We start from the raw sequence: 19,938 nt of genomic DNA on the forward strand, positions 1-19,938 counted from the left end.
ACCCTTCCCGTTTGCAAGATGCTCTTTATTTTAGCGAAGGTCAGACTTTGCATAACTGATTCCTTCCCTCTGGTTCATATGCAGGCGACCGAACCCGCTCGTCAGGACGATCGTGGAGGCGGGGGGGGGGGGCGCTTTCCAAGCCGGGAGCAGGGGAGGGGGGGTGGAGACGAGGGGTCCTCGGAGGTGATTCAGCTGGCAGATGCGGCGAGGTGAGGCTGGAAGAGGAGGGGGTGTTCAAGCTGCCACCCGCACCTGGCAGGTGTGTGGGGACAGCCGGCTGTCCAGGCACAGGTGTCTGGGAGCGCCGGGGGCAAGTGGGACCGCCCCTGGTGCCCTGGGCCCTCTGAGAAGTCCTCCTGGGGGTGGGCACACGTCAGGACCCCCCTCGCGCCCCCCGCCTGAGTCTCCACTGGGCTTCCCGCCTGCAGGCACGTATGTCGGATGCTTCAGCGACAGCGGCCGCGATAGAACCCTGAAGGGCGCTGTGTTCTTTGACTTGAGAAAGATGACCGTCTCCCACTGCCAGGACGCGTGTGCCGAGCGGTGAGTGAGAGCCCTGGGCCGTCGAGTCCGCCTCCGAACGAGGGGCCCGTGGCTGTGGGGGGGGCCATCCTGCTGTGACAGGAGCTGGATGGATCAGCCCCCCGGGTTACGGAGGACGCAGTGCAGAGTCACAGCTGTGCCCACGGGGCTGGCGGATTTCCTTCCCCGGGCCTTGGTTTACTAGTATGTTCAGACTACAGTAGAGGGCTCAGCTTCAATGCCACCTCTTCCTTGAGGCCTTCCAGCTTGGTCATAATGCATTGTGCGTGCTCTATAGATGGAGAAACTGAGGCCGGAACGACAGGTTGGGTCCCGGCTCGGCCTTGCAGTGTAGACAGTGTTGAAAGTGGCACCAACTCAGTCGCCTTTTATCTTCCCAGCAGTTCGGGGAATAGACTTGGAGATAGGAGGGGACAGTCAGGGCTGCACGGCCAGCAGGTGGCCACACGAGGATGAGGAGCGCGAGGGGGTTTTCAGTCCTCTGAGCCGCGGGCGTAAGAGCGCCGGCCTCTCTCCACAGCTGACGTGCTGTGTGGCCCGCGATGGGTCCCATTTGCGGTGTTTCCTCACCTGTGCTGGTTCCGCACCTGATGCGCGCGGTGGGGCGCGGCCCTTCGGGGAGCCCTGGTGGCCGGCCCCAGTGACGCGCAGCAGGCGCGTCGGACTCCTGCTGGCCCAGCAAGGGCTAACGGTGAATCTTAGACATGTCGTGAGCCCAGGGCTGAGCGCTCGGTGGCTGAAATCATCCACGGCAGGAGTGCTGGCGCCCCAGGAGCTGACAAGTGCCACAAACGCAGGCTCCCGTCCTCCCACAGCGAGAGCCCGTTCACAGGCCGCCACGGCCTTAGGTCCAGTGTTCCCGTGGGTGGCGCCTCGGGGACAGAGTTCAGCCTGGCACGGGCGGGGCTCATGAAACTGGTTCATCACGAAAGAAGGTCTGCTCCCCAACGTCAGCCAGGGGGACACCTAATCTGGCCAAAGATCGGCCCCTACGGCCAGCCATGTGCCGATGGCCGTGGCCCTGGCCTCCTGACCCGACCCCAGACTGCCATGACCCCGATCTCGGTCACTGCTGCTGTGGGGTGGGGGCCGCAATTCAGTGGGGCCACTCTGCCTACAGGTCCTACGTGTATGCGGGGTTGGAGGCCGGGGCCGAGTGCTACTGCGGGAACCGGCTCCCACTGACCAGCGTCGGGCCTGAGGCGTGTAACCACGAGTGCAAAGGGGAGAAGGGCTCCGTGTGTGGGGGTGTCGGCCGGCTGTCCGTCTACCGCGTGGAGGAGTTGCAGCCCGGCTCCAGGAAGCGTGAGTGTGCCCGCCTCTCTCTGCGCTCGGTCTCCCCGCCCGCAGCCCCGCGACCAGACAGCAGACACGGGAAGAGCCGGTGCCCTGCCTTCCCTGTTGCCCTCGCTGGAGGGGCTCCCGTGGGGACGGGGGCGGCCAAGGGCTGCCTGGGCTCATGGCCTGCAGGACAGACACACCATCCGGAGGCCTGGGCCCAGGCCTGTCTCGCACGTGCTGTGTGGCCCCAGGCCCCTCGCTTCCCCTCTCTGGGGTCCCGTTCCTCGTAAAGTGTGGAGGCAGCTCTAGATGTGTGGCAGTGAGGCCGCCCGGAGAGTCTGCAAGCTTCCTAGCCGTGAGCACTAGACGTTCCCAGCAGACAGGAACAATCCTGGAGAGCCCGGGCCCAGAACCAAAGGGGGACTGAGGATGGTGGTGGGGAGGCCAGTGTGGGAGGGGGTGAGGCGGCCGGGGCCTCCTCCGCAGAGTGGGGCTGCTGGTCTGGATGGTGGAGTGGAGTCGGGCCCAGAGCTCTGCACACAGGGGGACTCGAGTCTGCTGAAGTACAAACCTGTGAAATTTTAGGTTCAAGAGAAAATACCACCTATCAGTTCGGGGAGATAGGAGAATGGGTCTGTTTTGACCTGAGCTGTAGACGAGATTAGAACAAAACCAAACCAAACCAGACTTTGCTAGGAACTCGTAATTACAGGCCTGCCTCTGGGTGAGTCTTGACACTCAAATTTTTACCGCCTGCCTGGTCCTGACGCCCCGACTGGACAGTTGGCTCTGGCCGCGTGGAGCCAATGCGCGGCCCCCAACCCAGGCAGACGGAGTTCGCCCAGATAAATCCTGAGGGTGAGCTCACAACCCAAAATTACAGAACGCGGGAGGCAGGAGTCAGCCGCGAGAGGCAGTGAGCTGACGCACACGGAAGCAAGGTTGCGCCCCCAAGACTTTCCACTGAGCACGCCCAGCAAGCTGCCTCTGAAACTCCAGGCTGACGCGCCCCGGATCCACTCGATGTCGTGATCAGAGGCTGCTTCTAAAATACCCTGGCAGCGCACCTCTGTCCCCCTCGGGCACACCTGTCATGATGGGGCGCAGCCGGACTGAGCGTGGGAAGGTCGGAGCTGGGGAGACCTTCCCCCAGCACCGGCAGACGTGGGACCACCCCGCGTCCAGCCACGGCGCCTCCTGGCCGCGGACCGAGTGACGGGCTGCAGGAGAGCTCTGGCTTAGTCAGGACTGCGCCCAGCTCGGAGAGGGCTGGGATGGGCAACCCCGTGGGAAGACCCACCACGAGAACCCTGGGTGATGGGGGAGCCAGCACGGGCCACCAGGCGTGGGTGCTCAGGCCGGGCCACCGAGGCTGCTCAGGGGCGTCTCTGTCCAGACGGGGTTTGTCTGGGAACAAGGAGCAGGCGGGAATGGCGACAGGGCAGAGCTCCCAACAACACGCACTCTGTGGACTCCGTGGACTCACGGAGACATCCGCCCAGTGGACGCCTGCTCTATGCCAGGCCCTGTCCGAGACAGCTGGAGCCCTGTCCTGTCACCTGTGCACACACACAGGCTTCCGGGCTGGTCTCTGGGACCTTTGATGTCCCTGGGGTCAGGCACCACTGGCCCCTGCCCTGGCGGGACCAGTCTACACCAGGGGCTCCGGGCTGCCCCGCCGGCCCCTTCTATGCGCCCAGATGCTAACTCAGAGATCATTGTTGGGCTCCAGGTCGTGCACGGTCAGGGTCAGGTGGCCCCAGGTCTCGGGTCAGTGGCCCTGCTGTCACCGTTAGCGTCGACAAGGTGGAAGGCTGCCCCGGCAGCTGACCTTTGCCTGCCCACCTCAGGGGCTGAGCCACAGGGTGTCTGTGTCAGGGTGACCAGGGGACCACCGTCTTCGATTTCGGCTTCCCACCAGCAAGGAGCACTCACAGGGCTGAGACCCGTGACCGTGCTCCCGGACGGTGGGCACTGGGCCTTCGAGTTCATCTCCATTGCACCTTGTGTCCCGAGAGGCCCTGGCCTCAGGAGTCTGGTCCGTCCACACCCCGTCCGGGGCGGTCTGCTGTTTGGTTTGAAACCCGCCCTGCTGACTCTATCCGTGTCTTTTCAGACCCCGCAGCCACCGTTTCCCCGCGACAGCAACAACAACCAGGGGCACCGTTTCTTACCAGAAACCCGTTGTGTCCCCGCAGGGAAGACCGTCACGTACCGCGGATGCTTCCGCCTGCCGGAGAACGGCACGCGCTCCTTCCCCGACTCCCTGACGCAGGCCAATGCGACGGTGGACGCGTGCTCGGGATTTTGTTCCCAGAAAGTAAGGCCAGCTGTGACACGTGCACGGTGGGCTGTGTGGGGCCGGTGCCTGGGCCGGGTGCAGGGGTCAGGGGGCCCGAGGAGAAAGACGCGGAGGGGCTGCGTGGCCTGTGCTCACGTGGGCCCCATCCGCGGGGCCACGAGGCTGGAAGGATTGTGCCTTCCCCCGATGGCAGCTCTTGGCACAAACGTCAGGCGTTACACTGACTGGGTTTGTTAGTGGGAAGTCCTGGCTCGGGCTCAGGGAGACTGGACGGGTCATCGGTTGTGCCGTGGACAGGGCTGGGCGCTGAAACCGGCGTCAGGGGCCGTGGTCACGCGTGTGCCTTTGGCGCAGCCGAGGCTCCAGCACAACTCCGCAGGGGGTGGGGGGGGGGGCGCCAAGGCCCCTGTGTCTGGGTGGGCATGGTGGTCAAGGCCAGACGGGGCTGGTAAACAACGGGTCCCCCAGAGCACTGAAGTCTGGGGTGGGGTCCAGTGACCCCACATGTGGCCCCCGGGGCATGGCTGCAGGCTGAAGGTGGGGCTGCTCCCGCGTTCTGGGGACCGTGACCAGAAGCCACGACGGGGCAAGGACGGGAGGGAGTGTCCTGGTGACGGTGGCGCATACGTCCTTGTCCGTGTGGCTGCAACCACACTCCTCACCGCTTAGTAACTCACTCGATCCTGCTAACGGCCCTGTCGGGCAGGTGCTGGGACACACTGTGTTTGTAGGTGAGGGAACGGAGGCAGAGAAGCTCGCGTGTGCTGCCCAAGGTCACCCATCCCCTACGTGGGGGAGCCAGGATTTGGACCCAGTCGGGCCCCCTGGTTCTGACCGGGCCGGTGGCTCGGAGCTGCAGGAAGTGGGCTTCCGGGCACGCCGAGGAGTGCGCCCTCCCTGGCGCCTTGAGATGTGTCCCTTGGGGCCGAGACAGAGCTTTTCTTGCACTTTCCACCCCAAACTGCAGCCTTTGGAGTGGGTCTCCGCATCTTTGGCATTTCAGGGTGTCTGGGGCATCCTCGGGGCTCACGGCCTCCGGCCGGGGCCCGAGTTCCTGCACTCCCCATGTGGGAGCAGATCTGTGGGTAGAGGGCCACGTGCACCTGCTACCACGTGGCCCTCCCAGGGCTTCTGCACACCTGACGTTCCCAACAGCCCCGGGAGTGACCACCGCCTTCCACAATCCGAGGAGCTCGGCTGCACCAGACCGGGCCACCTCTGGTGGTGCCCCGCGTGCCAGGTGACCCGCTTTACCCTCCCGGTGCTCCGAGGGGAGACACTCTGACCCCACATGCTGCCGGAGCCAGCGGGGTTCCCGGCAGTGGGTGCAGGCGCCAGTCCAGTCTGGATGCCGGGCATTCTGTGCTGCGGTCCCTGCTGAGCGGCGTCGGGGGAGGGGACAGGCAGCTCCTTTTCCTCACCTTACCTCTCGGGGACTGCTCCGTACTGGCAGGGACAGCGCTTCCCCGTTCTTGGGCTCCGTCGCGTGGACGTCCTATCACTTGTGTCACCCCTCCCCCGCTGTGGAGCATTTCGTGGTTTTCAGTGTTTCACTTTGGGGAGCGAGAGGCGATGGCTCTCCTGGTGGGTGGGTCATTCTGTGTCGGTGGACCCCAGGGAGATCCTGGATCAGGGTCTGTGTGTCCACTGTGCTCGGCAGAGGTCACGTGGATTTTACACCCCTGCCGTGGACGCGCGAGACAGACCCGGCGGCGTTGAGAATTTTGTGGGGAGGGCTGCTGCAAAGCGTCCTGGGCAGGTGCGCCAGTGACCTGGGCAGCCCCGGGCATTCTGCTCTGTGGTTACAGACAGAGTCCAGCCTCGTGGGTCCTCGGCTTCTGGTTCCAGCTTCCCATTGACCGGGGGGCTCGCGGCATCCTGAGCCGCACTGCCGCCTCTGCCCAGCACCTGGTGGCAGCAACCCCAGTCCGTGTGACAGCCGGACGTCCCCTGTGGGCACAGCTGCCCCAGGGAGAGTCACTGCCCTCGAGCTGGCTCAGCCCACGAGGCCCGGCCCACATGCCCCACACTGAGGCCTGAGGAGCCGCCGTCTTTTCTGACTCTGTCTGGGCTGAGGTCTGGGGGAGGTGGAGTTCACCGTACGGGGACCAAGGCCTGCCGAGGGACCTGTGGGCAGGGATGGCTCTCTGTCCTCCCCGGACGTCAAGGCGGTAGGAAAGGTTAACGTGGGATGTCTGGAGTACCAGCACCTTCTCCCCAGAAAGGCTGGTGGCCTTGGGGCCTCGGGGCCGTGGGGGTGGCTTTGTCTGGCGCTGATTTGGGTGGAAGGCTCAGATGTTCTGGGACGCGGGCACGGCGGGCAGCACGGCCACGGCAGGTGTCTTCACGGACTATGGTGCAGAATCCCCACCGCGGAGCCAATGCCGGGGTCGGGTTGGGCTTCACGACAGCGGGTCTGGGCCGTGGCGGCCTTGTGGCACCCTGCTTCCGAGCACCATCGGGGGCTTGTTTACAGCCCCAGATGAAAGTTTCCACTGTCGTTTGCGGGTTGGTTACGATGGTTCAGGAGCTCCAGGGTGTGGCTGGACAGAAGGACATGTGCGGCACCATTAGGGCCTCGACAGTCTGACTGCTGGTGTGGCGCTCGGCCGGCGTCACGTGTGTCTGAACACAGAGAAGCGATCTGATTTTCTGTGGTCATAGGGAGGGACTCATCCCGTCTCCATTCTTGGATCTGGGATGGTTGACGTGGGGCCTGTGTGCAGGCCCCGCAGTGGGGCCGACGAGGGACTCCAGCACCGTCGGCAGACGGGCTGCCATCGCCTGATGCTTCTGCAGGGATCCCACGTACGGTCGGAGGCTCCCTGTCCACGCGCCTGCTCCTGGGTCTGCTGACAGGAGTCGGAGGGCGAGGACGAAGGGGTCTGCCAGCCTCTGGGGTGTATGAGCTCTTCCTATAGATTATTGTAATCGCCCCGATTACGATTTCCCACAGACAGTCTTCTCAGGCTTTTCCTGGCAGGTGCGCTCTGTCCCGGGGGGTGGGGGGTGGGGCTGCCTCTGCGGCTTGGCCGGGGGTTGGGTCAGTAAGGGTCTGGGTTTTGGGGATTAACTACCTGGACATTGGGAGTTTTCCCTTTGCCAAAATGCTAGCCGGTCCTGTGAACAGGTGACGATCTGTCACAGTTTTGGGGTTTTCACACAATTTCGGCAGTAAACCCGTCAACGAACGTTCCACCGTGTGTGTCTTTAAAGAAAACCTACTGTTTTTTGGGGGTTGGTGGTTACAAAGGTAACGCGTATCTATTTCAGAAAATTTGGAAAATGGAAAGTTAAATTAAAACTCACCTGTAACATTACCACATCAGAGAAAACCCCCAATAACATTTCACATCCTTTGGTCTTTTATTCTAAGTGTGTGGAATCTGTTTCTTAAACACTGAATCTTTGGGGGCGCCTGGGTGGCTCAGTCGGTCGAGCGTTGAACTCTTGATTTCAGCTCAAGTCATGATCTCAGGGTCATGAGATCGAGCCCCACGTCGGGCTCCGTGCTCAGTGGGGAGTTTGTTTAAAAAAAAAAAAGAATCCTTCCTTCCGTTTGTTCCTTTGCTCCACGTGTCCCTCATGGCTCCGAGGCACGCCCTCTACTTTGGGCTTCCTTTCTGCACTAAGTAACGCCGCCGTGAACATTCCTGAAGGTCGACTTTGAGCAGGCTCGTAATCATTTCCTCGCGTCATCACACGTGGAGTCCGTGGCGCGAGGATTCATGTATCTCCTACCTCACTCGTGAGACTTCAGGTGTGTCCAGAAGCAAGTCAGCTGGCCTCACTCCGGAGACGGCGGAAGGTGGCTTCAGAGTCCGTGACTCAGGTGCGTGTCCCTGTGTGGCCACGTCCTTGCCTTGTGGTCCTGGCCAGTCTCGTGGCCTTGAGCCGTGGCATCCTGTCTCACACGGATGCAGTTGGAAGCCGTGGGTTCCTGTGGTCGAGCGTGGGTTGGTTCCGACTCCGTGGCTGCCTCTCTGACCACATGGCTCCCACTTAGCAGCCCGACGGCAGGGGCGTCGGGTCAGTGGGAGACGCGTGCTCAGTGACCCGCTCCGTGGACGGGCTCTGGTTCACCCTGACACTCGCCTGTGAGTGGAAGTCCGCCCTCTACTCCTATCCCTGCAGCCGCTCCCTGGGCACCCTCCTTCCTTTTGGGCCTGAATGCCCAGAGTGGCCTCGGAGTGAAGGGAGGCGGGAGATCGGTCAAGGCGAGCTCCGTGCTGGTTCGCAGGTTTCACCGAAAACCCCCGTTTTCGTGTGTGTGTCCACGGAGTTGAGCGTGGTGTGTGGCAGAGCCCCGGGCTACTGCTGTCCCCGCTCTGCCTCACGGTCTGGGGTCTTGGGCTGCTCGTCACCTGCCTCCTTGCCTCAGTTTGCCCTTCGGAAGCCTGACATTCTGATCTCTGACGTTTCTGTCATTCCCTGTAATCCTGGGGACCGACCCCAAGAAAGGTGCTCAGGGAGGATGGGGACTGACGGGCCCGCTGGGACGTCCACACCCTGACCCCTGGCCACGACCACCACGTGGACACCTGGGACGGGAGGGCCCAGCCCTTGCTGCATCGTGACCCGACGCCAGGCTGAATGCTTGTGCACAGGGCAGCCGCCAGGCCCAGGCTCTGGATGCTGTCTCTGGGTGGGGCCCTGTCCCCTGCCCCGTGCCCCTTCACCCCTTCAAAGAAAACCGTCCCACGTCTGTGTCCCGGCCTCCTCCTTCCGCCTCTCCTTCTCCGACCGTCTTCTCTCTCCGAAGCCCGGGCGGGGGTGGGGGAGCAGGGAAGCTGGCAGAAAGGAGCCTCATCAATATTTAATTTTTATGGAAATCATGTCCTAGAAATCCCCAAGGGGCTGAAAATTGTTCTGTGTTTTCAGAATCCGGTGATGTCGCCGAAGCGGTTATGTTGTAAATAAAACTGCATTACCGTCTGCGGCTCCCCCTTGCTCCGCACACGCCTGGAAGCTTGACGGCTTCATCCGTGCGAGGAAGCCGAGGGGCCCGGGTCGTTGCTGGTGGGGTGCAGGGTCACAGGGCGGCCGCTACAGCTGGGAAGGGGTCCCGCGTGGTGGCAGAGACTGGGTCCTGGCGGGGGAGGCCTTGCGGCTTTCTGCTCCTCCCTCCTGCCAGGGTGCACGCAGCCCACGGGAGGCAGGCACCCGTGTGTACCGCCAACACCTCGGGGGACATCCAACCGTCTGTTGGCACATCCGTCAGATGTTCACGGAGCGTCCACCAGGCGCGGACTCTGCTGGAGCCCAGGACGCAGCACAGCGCACCCAACAGGTCCCGCCCGCGCTCTCGAGGACACAGAGCATAGATGCGCGTGGCATGAACGGACACCCCGATGGTGTGCCTGCCCGTGGATGGCGACCCCCGTGGTTCCTCGATGGAAGATCTGGCATGGGCGCAGTTGGCACGCAGGTTTCTGGGAGGGGAGGGAGCCTGTTCGTAGGGCGTTCTAGGATAGACTAGGCGAGCGTGGAGCACGGGTGGGAGCAGCCGCTGGCTGCAGGAGGGAGGGGGCCGAGGCCGATGAACCGCGGCAGTGGGAGGATACGGCTGTGTGTGCGCGTCAGAGCTGACCCAGTGGTTCCCATGGGGCAGAACTTTCGTCTGTTTTCGTGAAACAGAACCAGAAGGCTCGGCAAGGGGATAGGGGTCTGGCGAGGGTGGGAGGGGTATGGCGGTATGAAACGGGGTGACTAGGGAAGGCCTCTAGGGGAAGGGGCTTGAAAAAGTGGGGGGGTCTGGGGGCGGGACATTCGAGGCAGAAGGAACAGCAGGTGCAAAGGTCCTGAGGTGTGTGTGTGTCTGGACCGTAAGGACCCCAGTGTAGAAGGTCACCACGGCTGCCCGAACAAAGTGCCACAGATGGGGGGGCTTGCAGTCCTTGGGGTTCTGGGAGCGAGAATCCTGAGGCAGGGGTGTCAGTGGGCTGGTTTCTTCTCAGGCCTCGTGGGCTCACAGACGGCTGTCCATCTGTGTCCTAATCTCTTCTTATGACACTAGTCGGATTGGATCACACCTCCCCCCCATGGCCCCATTTTTACTGAATTACCTCTAGAGACCCCGTCTCCGAATGCAGCCGGATCCTGAGGTGGGGGTAGAACCTGGGCAGGATAGATGCCATGTGTGCGGAGAGATAGCTGGGGGCCCCACCAGTGCTACTCTGCGCCCCCGTCCAGGCCCGGGCCCTGTGCCCCAATGCCGGCCGCGCTGTGGTGCCCGAGTGTGCAGCCAGTGAGGGCTGGGGGCTGCTGTGGCGGTAGGCGGGTCTGACAGGTGCAACGGGGGTGGGACTTCAGACGTCCATCTCGGGCTTGGGGGCCTTGGAGGGGAGCCCACAGGCAGAGTGTCAAACCCTCAGGTCCCCAAGCATGGGGGGGAGAGCGGAAGTTCTGAGAGATGAGAGGGGGCTCACCTAGGACATGCACCAGGGTGGGGGGGTCCTGCCCCCAGCTCACAGACAGGGAAACCGAGGCTTGGAGGGAGCAGACTGCTGAACTGTGGGTTTGGTGTTGGGTCTGATGGGTTCCACACCTGCCGCTTCCTCCCTCATCCCCACGCACGTGAAGCTCACAGACACCCCGAGCCCTGCGTCCCCCATCCTCTGAAAATCTGTGTCTCGAGCCTCGTCCAACAAAGTCATGGGGACCGGGGCTCTGGTCCTAGGGGAGCCAGTGAGGAGGCTGGAGGGAAGCGAGGTCCTCCCCCCTCCCAGGCCTGGGCCGCAGGACTTGCCTATTTCACAGACAGACTAGCGTTCCAGATGGGGACCCACGGGTTGTTTCAGGGCTTTCCCCATGTTGGGGGGGGGGGGCTCGGTGTTGTAGCAGCAATGGGCATGTGTGGTGGAGGTGCGTGGGGGTCTGTGATGGAGGGCGCGGTGGGGGTCCGTGGCGGGGCTGTCGGGGTGCGTGGTGGGGGTGCGCGGGGGTGTGTAGGGGTGCACAGCGTCAGAACAGTGCAGGGTTTCGGCTTCTGTCTCCAGCAGGCAGCTCGGCTATCAGAGGGACGGGCCGGGACCCTGGGAGCTCCTGGCAGGGGTGCAGCTGCTACAGGCGTCCGTCCGGGAGGAGGAGGGAGGCAGGGAGAGGCTCTGGTGGGGGCTGCAGCGCACTGGGGGGAGGACGCACGTCTGAGCGCAGGAGCCGCCCCGCCCCAGGCCCTGCCATCGCCCTCGCATGGACTCGGCCTCGGCAACTTCTCTGAGTGCGGAGACCCTCCGCTTTGCCGAGCCACGCTGAGAAAACGCTATTGATTTTCTTTTCTTTATTTATGAGATTTTTTCCTGTGGGCGAAAAATAAAAAGGCCTGTGCGGCGTTGCCTCAGCTGAGAGAGGCTTTCTCGGGCTCCGGCCTCCCTCCCTGCCTGCCCGCTTGTCCCTGCGTTCCCGTGTGCAAGAGGCAGGGGCAGGCAGGGGCGAGTGGGGCTGGGTGTCCTTCCCGTGCCCAGTGCCCACCCCCCTGGGAGCGCCTGCAAGCGCCGTGCCCAGTGTTGGGCCGTCCTTGTAATGAATGTGCAAGGTGGATTGGATTGCCCTTGTTCAGAGAGGCTCGGCACCTTGCCCGGGGTCGCCCAGAGCCTGGCGGGTCCTCTGTGGGGGCAGAGGGAGCAGGGAGCTAACAGCACAGGGGAGGCCAGGAGCTGGCTCACCGCGAGGGTCCACCCCGAATCCTGGCAGGGCCGGCAGGGACTGTGGCGGTCTGTTCCAGCCCACACCCCCACCGCCCCAGCAGGGTTGGGCTGGTCTCCCCAGGGAGCGCCGCGGGAACGCCAGAGGTCGCCTTGGGGCTCACGGCCTGTGGGCCCTGCCCTGTCCTGTGTGGGCTTACGTGTCCCATTCTGACCCTCGCACACATTGGCTCCTGCAGACACCCCTGCCCCGAGTATCCGGTCCTCCCCGCACTCCTGCCAGGCCCCGTTAGTCCCGGGCTCTGCTCATGTCCCAGGCCCCGCTCACGCTGTGACTGTCGACGGGTCCCCGGCCTGCTCTGAGCTGCTGGGGGGCACAAGTCACGTCCCGGGTGCCGTGCCTCCCCTGGGCTTGCACTGGAAGGACAGACGTCGTCCACCCCTGGAAGGGATCCATGAGCTGGGAGGCCTGGCCCCGGCGTGCACCCCACATGCTTCTCTCCCCCTCGCTCCTGGGTAGGAGTTCCCGCTGGCCATCCTTCGGGGCTGGGAGTGCTACTGCGCTTACCCCACACCTCAGTTCAGCCTTCGGGACGCCGTGGACAGCTCGCTGTGTGGTCAGGAGCCCGAGGCACAGAGGCTGGCCGAGTACTGCGAGGTGTACCAGACGCCCGTGCAGGGTGAGTTCAGCGCCTGGGGGACGAGGTGCGCGGGGTCCTCCCCGCCGTGTCTGTCACGTTTGCACTCTGGGGGTTTGGAGATGCCAGCGCGGCCGCATGCAATCCTGGGGCTGGGAGGGGAGGGCTCCACCTTCCCTGGAGGCTGGACACAGGATGCACATGGCCTTTGCGGATCTGGGGTCGAAGGTGATTTGTGGAAAAGCAGGAGAGCAGTGAGACGGGGCCCCTCCACCCCCTGCAGAATCTGGAGCATTCTGTGCTGCATGGGGAGCCAGGGCTCGCTGCCCGGGGCGTGGGAGGCCTCGTCATCCCTGGGGCTCTCTCTGGCCACAGCCCTGTGCAGCCAACCCCGCCCCCCCAGGCCTGCCTCAGTTTCCCCGTCGGTGAAGTGGGAGTCTCGGGGCAGCGGGTCCTGGTGGGGCGGTTGGTGGCCAACTTCCGGACTTTCAGACACTCGCTGCACGGATCGGCGGTTCCTGCCCACCAAGTCCAAGGTGTTTGTGGCTCTGTCGAGCTTCCCAGGAGCCGGGAACACGTGGGCGCGGCACCTCATCGAGCACGCCACCGGCTTCTACACGGGGAGCTACTACTTTGACGGGACCCTATACAACAAGGGTGAGTGGGGGCCACGGGGCCCGGGGTCCTGGGGTGAGAGCCACCCCAGGGGGCCTGAGAACGGGCATTGCTAGCATGCTCCCCGCGATACGGCCGGCCCAGGACCACGCTCCAGGGGGAGAGTCACGAGATCCGTCCTAGCGGCTGGGACTCCCACACTATGGACGCTTCCCAAATTTCCTCTCGTTTTCAGAACCCTTGGTCATTAAGGGAGACGTCACGTGCTCTGTCATGTGCTCTGTTTGATTTTCTGTGAGGCGAAGACGGGTGCGGAATCCCCCAGGAGTCGTGCGGCTTCTAGTCTCCCCCTTACAGAAGCCAGAGGCCTCCCTGTGCCACGTGGGACCGAGAGCCCCAGCCAGGCGAGGGCTGTCTGCCAGCAGGTGTCATGCCAGCACGTCCAGATTCTTGACTGGACTCTGGTTTAGGAAGACAAGACCGGGTCCCTGGCGTCCTGAGCTTGGCGGTGGGCCCTGGGCTGGTGGGAGAAGCCAGGGGAGCTGGTCCCTCGTCCTCGGGCCGAGTGTTACCGGCACCCATGGTGGGGCGGCCCGGTGATCCTGCCCTGGGGTCCTGCCCTCTGCGGCCCGGTGCCCGTGGAGCCCCGCGGCACAGGCTGCCTTGCCACCCGCTCGTCTGGCGGGCTGCACCTGTCCGCACAGCTGGCGGTCTTGGTCTGCAAGTGGCTAGGGGACCCAGTGGCTAGAACGGCCACGTGTGATGGCCCCGGAGGCTCCCTCTCCAAGGCTCACGGGACTGGCTCAGGGTGGCCACTGGCCTCTGCACCGACCCACCGGTGACACGCACGGGTGCCCAGCCTGTCCTGGGCGAATGTGGTCCGTGTGTCGGGTGAGAGTGGCCGCTGTGGAGACAGCCTGCTGTGCACGGCAGGCACCGCAGGTGTCGGGGACCCAATCCCGTGTCTACGGCCCGTGGTCTGGCTCCTCCTTCCTGGACCTTCCCAGTGCTTGACAGAAGGAGCCTGGCGGAGGCCGGCGTGTTTGGCCTGCGGCCGAGTGCTGAGTCCCTGTAGGCGAACCTGGATTCAGAGTAGTCCATCCCTGCTTGCTGCACTTCACGTGCTCCCAGCTGCTCACGAAGCAGCTGGTGCTGGGGCGCGTCGGTGTCCCCGAGGGCCCAAGAGAAGCGTGTGCTCGTTTACGGAGCAGGGGCCCCGGGCTGGCGGACCTGGGATCTGAGGGGACGTGGCCAGAGTCTAGGTGCAGGGGCACCCCTCCAGGGGTCCTCCTGTGACATCGTGCTGCACCCCCTGACCGGCCCCTACTCCTAGTTCCCACGAGCCCCTGTGCTTGGTGGGACCGCATGCAGAGCCCCTCCATCCCTGGCATAAAGCCCCCCGCGGAACGAGCACACAAGCGTCTTGTTGACACACCTGTGACTCTGTTACGGATGGGGAGGGCTGGGGCCCCGCTACAGGACCACTTAAGGTCAGAGGCCAGGGTGGCGTCTTACAGCCCTGGTGTCTGGTGACGGGGAGCCCACCCCCACTGCCGGCAGGCGGGTGGAAGCCGGGCCTCACGGGGACACGTGCGCCATGTGCTGCTGTGTGGTCCTGGGCCAGTCACCCACCCACTCAGCCACACCTGCAGCCACGACTAACCCGCGGATTATTGGTGGTGCTTACGGGAAATCAGCATGCAAACGCCACACGTGTGCACACACCTCCAGGGTCTAGAGGGGCGTCAGGCCCCTGACCCCTGACTTCTGCGGTCTCCTGGAGGTGCGTTCAGCTCTGTCTGCTGCCACGGCGGGGACCCCGACGCCGTCCTCAGGGGTTCCCCTCTCCCCCGCAGGGTTCAAGGGCGAGAAGGACCACTGGCGCAGCCGACGCACCATCTGCGTGAAGACCCATGAGAGTGGCCGGAGGGAAATCGAGATGTTCGACTCAGCCATCCTGCTGATCCGTAACCCGTACAGGTCCCTGGTGGCCGAGTTCAACCGCAAGTGTGCCGGGCACCTGGGCTACGCGGCCGACCGTAACTGGAAGAGCAAAGGTAGGCAGAAGGGGCGGGCAGCCCGTGCGGCTTTACTCCTGTGCGGACACGCGTGCCCCGCCCGGCCCGGGCTCGGCCACTGCCCCCCACCCCCAGGCAACACAGTGTGGCCGAGACACGGGTCCGGGTGGCGAGTGTCAGGACACTGAGTGGTCAGAGGGGAAGCTGCGTCCAGCAGGTGCGGAGCCTTAGGGCAGGCAGGCCCACCCTGCAGACTCTGCCCCTTGGTGACCCCCCGGATGCAGGAGGCTGAGCTCGGTCCCTCCTTGGCTCTCATCTGAGAAGCCAGGGAGGCCCCTATCCCAGGGTCATCGTGAAGACCAGGGAAAGCGAAGGTCCTTGCGGCTTCTGAGGTGTGCGGGCGGCATGGTTAGGCCGGCTGTTTGACGTTTGCGCCTTTCCCCACCACAACTAAAAGCCCGCCAGATGTCTTAATTTGCTGAGATAGAAACCTCAGGGAGTAGTCATCTGCAGAAGTTGGCGGTTGCCCCGCCCGTGGCTTTGCTGCATGTCCTGCTGCCGGCGGCATCACGGGGTACACTGGCCACCCCCCCCCCACGAGACGCGGTCAGCATCAGGCAGGGACCACGTTCACTTAGCTACACAGGAGGATGCCGGGCAGGCGATGGGGCCTGCACGCATCCTCGCCACACCTCTGCTCCTCCTGGGACGAGGGGAAGGTGGACGGGGGTCACCCTGTTCCCCCACCTGTTCTTAACACCGTTGTGCCACGTGGGCCTGTGGCTCTCCCTGCCCCGGTGTGGGCCTAGCGGTCACGGCATTCACCGTCCACGAGAGAGGGAACCAATTCTTGGTACACACAGTCCACGTCCGTCCTCGTGTGGTGCTGCCATGGCCACAGATGCAGACACGGCCACATGACCCAGGCTGGCCAGGGGTACCGTTCTTACTCCCCGTGGTTGGTCAGGAGGGCCTCGTCCGTGGGGCACTGTCCCCCCACCACGAGTGCCCAGGAGGCAGGGCCTAACGGCGCCATCTCTCCCGTGCAGAGTGGCCGGACTTTGTGCACAGCTATGCGGCGTGGTGGTCCTCGCACGTGCTGGACTGGCTGCGGTACGGCAAGCGGCTGCTGGTGGTCCACTACGAGGAGCTGCGCCACAGCCTGCTGCCCACGCTGCGGGAGATGGTGGCCTTCCTCAACGTGTCCGTGAGCGAGGAGAGGCTGCTGTGCGTGGAGAACAACAAGGAGGGCAGCTTCCGGCGGCGTGGCCGGCGCCCCCACGACCCCGAGCCCTTCACCCCCGAGATGAGGGCGCTGATCGATGGCTACATCCGGACAGTGGACAAGGCACTGCGCGACCACGGCGGGGCCGGACTGCCCGGCGAGTACGTGCCCAGATGACGGCCCGGAGCCGCCGCAGGCCCCCCCCCACCCCGCGCTCCCAGACGCGCTGCACACGCCGCTGCACGCTTGCGGGGCCACGCGGGCTGGGCCGGACCCGTCGCACTTGCAGACGCCGGCCTGTGCGTGTGCCCTGGGCTCCCGGTCCGGCTTTCCTGTTTCCTGCTGCAGACTTGCTGGCCAGAGTCCTTGCTGCCGGACGCGGGGCTAGGGGGGTATCAGTGCCATGGGCAGCGGGCACCCCGGTGCAGGCGTGAGCTCACGGATGCTGCTGGGCCCTGCAATCCTGACGGCACATCTGACGCCCCATGAACGCGTGTGGCGTGGCCACCAGGCGCCCTGGTCCGCAGCCCTGCTCTCCCTTCTGTGCAGACAGGCTGGCAGCGCTGGACAGAGTAGAGGCCCCCCCCCCCCCCCCACGCCGCACACTGACCTCAGGACCTGCTACGAGCTGTGTGCACCCCCACCACCCCGTCCAACGTCAACACTCTTTGGAGGGGCCCCCTTGCCTGGCTTCTTCCTCCCGTGTCCCAGAGGCAGGGTGTGAAGCCCAGGGGGCATGGGGCAGGGAGGGGCTGGCCTCCAGGGGAGCCCCAGACCCGAGGGCACCCAGGTCTGCAGGAGGAGGCTTGGGGTGCACATGGGGACCCCAGGAGGGACGGGTCTTGGGGGCCACTTGAACCAGTGGCCCCACCCATCTTGGCAGCCCTGCTCCCTGTGAGGCCTCATCCACACGGCCCTTGGGGGAGAGGCTATGGCTGTGCGTCTGCCTGACCCTGAGGCCAAACCTTCTGTGTTCACCCCCCGCCCGTCTCTGGGCCTCATTGCCACAACCTCTGTCTCTGTGGGAGGCTGACATCTTTCCCACTTGCTTATCCCTGGAGGAAGGGCCCTCAAGGACACTGCGGCCTGCTGTGTGCTAGCTGGGCGGGGGCGGGGGCGGGGTGGTAGAAGAGGCCTCCTGCCCCCACTCACAACCTCAGGGGGCAGGGGAGCTGGTGACAAATGGGAGTAAAGCCAGTTTCAGAGGAGCGTGTGTGCTATGCAGGCTGAGGGTCACCGTGTGGGCCGGTCTTGGGGAGTCTGTAGGAAACACCCCAGCAGAGCAGAGGGAAGGGTGTTGAGGGAGAGAGAACAGTGTGTGCAAAGGCTCAGAGGCTTGGAGAGCAGGTGGGTGGGGTGTGGGCGTGTGTGTCTGAGTCCCTGCAGCAGGGGACGGAGTGGGTGGGTGAGGACAGAGGTGGGGACACAGAGGGACTGTCCTCCAGCCCCCTGGTGCTCAGCCTGGACGGACAGAGCTCCCTTCACCGGTACCTCGGGTTCAGAATGAGGCTATGCAGATCAGGGCTCCGGTCTGGGGGTGGGGGTGGACCCCTGCAAGATGGATGATGGTGCGTGGGCCCCTGGGCAGCTTCTCCAGGCTTGGGGTGACCCCGGCTGGGCCCCGTGGTCTGACCTCCCACAGCCTGAGCCAAGCTGCACCAGGGGGAGAAAATGGGGTGAGAGATTTGGGGAAACCAGCATTGGAACATCCTGGCCCTGCGCTCCCCACCAGCCATGGGAAGCCGAGAGCCACCACAGCGAGGGCCCAGCGGGCTGCCCTTCCTCGGAGGGAGGCCTCCACACCTGTCCCCAGCTCTGCCAAAGCCACGCTGGTGCCGAGCCCGACCCGGGCCCCCCACAGCTGCTCTCGGCGTAACGCTGGAAAGGCTGGGTCTTCGTGAACGTTTATTGGCACGGATCCGGCTCCGCGGTCCAGTCTGGGAAGGCCCCTGATAAAGCTGTTTCTCTGGCTTTGTAGGAAGAGGTGAGGCCCGCCGGGAGGCCCCACCTACCGTGGAAGGTGGCCCAAGGGTCCCTGCACCCCCCAAGCAAACCTGGAGTCTCAAGGGGATGGAGAGCCAGATACTGGCTGCCTCCTGAGATTGGCTCCCTAGCTCTGGCCGTTATTCTTCCTGGCCACCCGGGTGACTTCGGGGAGAAGACCCCGACACTGGGGAGGCTGGGAAGGGCAGAGGGGGGGCCAACCCGAGCTGGAGTCAGGATAGCAACACCCCCTTCCCCCCGGCCCTGGTAGATGGTTCATTTCCTGCTGCCAGGTGTCCAGAGACCCCCCCTCCTTCCTGCCTTGGGGCTTGCAGCACACCTCAGTCAGACCGGCACATGAGTAGAACGATGGGGCTAGCATGCACCCAGGTTGTGCGGAGTTGGTCCACACGGTCAGGCACCTGACACGGGGCTGGTACTCCTGGGTGACAGATGAGCAAGGACGTGCAAAGGCCCTGCTGCTGGTTCTCCGAGGCTGGCCGTCACCATGCCCTGCCCTGGGGGAGAGCCTGGGGGCATGGAAAGGGGCTCTGGCTGTCCATTTGCCTCTGTAAGTGAGGCCTGCCGGGGCTCTCAGCTTTTCCATTGAGCGGCTGCTGCCCCAAGCAGCTAGGGAGCAAAGGCCAGTGTGAATTTGGGGGAGAACTGTGGCAAAACGCTGGCTGCCTGTGGATTCTACCTTTCATGGTGAGGCCGTGAAATCACACAAACCTGTGTTAAGACGTGTAATTCCCATGGTTTTCATCTCCCGTTGTGGATCAATTTGGAAACACCAAAATATATAATTTAAAAAAACTAAAACACATTTCTGATAATCCCAGTGATGTGTAAATGAGACAGAAGAATAGACAGGCTTCAAGACCCTGGGAAGAAAACTGCTTAATTATGTAAGCATCTTGTAATGAAGCGTCTTGCAGCTAAAATTAGATCCTGAGTGCATGAATGTGTGATAATGTTTGCACCCCAGAATGCATTTTCCCCTTCAATGCAGCAGGAGCTCCTTGGTTCTTGGGGGGCCCCCAGGGAGGAAATGGGAGTTCTGGGGGGTCCTCCTGGCTGCAAGAATGCCTGGGGCAGAGCTGTGTTTTCCCGTGGCTGGAAAGGCGCCAGGGGTGTTGCAGGGTGGTTCGAAGGCGTCTAGCAGGAAACCGATGGGTCTGGGCCCACACTGCTCACCTCTCCCAATGGGACCAGTTGCCTGAATGAGGTCAAAATGGAGCGGAAGTCAGACCCAGAGCTGGGCAAGGCCGTGCGTGCACCTGTTCCCGCCCTGTTTCCTTCCCCAGCAGCCCCCGGTCTCTGGGGGGATTCACAGTCATCATCTCTGGGTGGGCCCCCCTGCCCCCGGCCTGGATGAAGCCAGCAGCTCCTTCCATCTCTCTGGCTGTGGGTCGATTCAGGGACAGTGGTGTGGCCGGAGAGCATCTCAGGATGTTGGGAATGTGCACTGCTGGTGGGAGGGGAGGTCGGCGACCCTGGGTCTGCGGAGGGGCCACCCTCAGGTAATGCTGGTTCTGTCACGGGGGCGGTCGGGGGCACGAGGAGCCAGGAACGGCATCATTAAGTCCGCTCAGCTTTGCCTGCGATTGCCCTCCGTCTGGACGGTTTTGTTACATGAGCCAATAAATCCCCTTTCTTGTTCACCTCGGGTTCAGTTGGGCTTCTG

The 19,938-nt window shown here is 63.8% G+C and overlaps 1 protein-coding gene across 3 annotated transcripts in view; it reads left to right on the plus strand.

The window, feature by feature from the left end:
- Window positions 1–19,915, plus strand: part of WSCD1 (WSC domain containing 1) — a 34,414-nt gene extending 14,499 nt beyond the window's left edge. For all 3 annotated transcript variants that reach the window (XM_044391740.3, XM_048227074.2, XM_026520710.4), the window contains exons 3-9: window positions 432–546; window positions 1,667–1,851; window positions 4,026–4,147; window positions 12,293–12,452; window positions 12,903–13,067; window positions 14,882–15,082; window positions 16,093–19,915. In XM_044391740.3, coding sequence (XP_044247675.1) covers window positions 432–546; window positions 1,667–1,851; window positions 4,026–4,147; window positions 12,293–12,452; window positions 12,903–13,067; window positions 14,882–15,082; window positions 16,093–16,445 — 1,301 coding nt within the window. In that variant the 3' untranslated portion in view covers window positions 16,446–19,915. The remainder of the gene's footprint in view (window positions 1–431; window positions 547–1,666; window positions 1,852–4,025; window positions 4,148–12,292; window positions 12,453–12,902; window positions 13,068–14,881; window positions 15,083–16,092) is intronic.
- The last annotated feature ends 23 nt before the right edge of the window (window positions 19,916–19,938 follow it).

The sequence above is a fragment of the Ursus arctos genome, unplaced genomic scaffold (assembly GCF_023065955.2).
Source record: "Ursus arctos isolate Adak ecotype North America unplaced genomic scaffold, UrsArc2.0 scaffold_14, whole genome shotgun sequence".
Lineage (NCBI taxonomy): Eukaryota > Metazoa > Chordata > Mammalia > Carnivora > Ursidae > Ursus > Ursus arctos.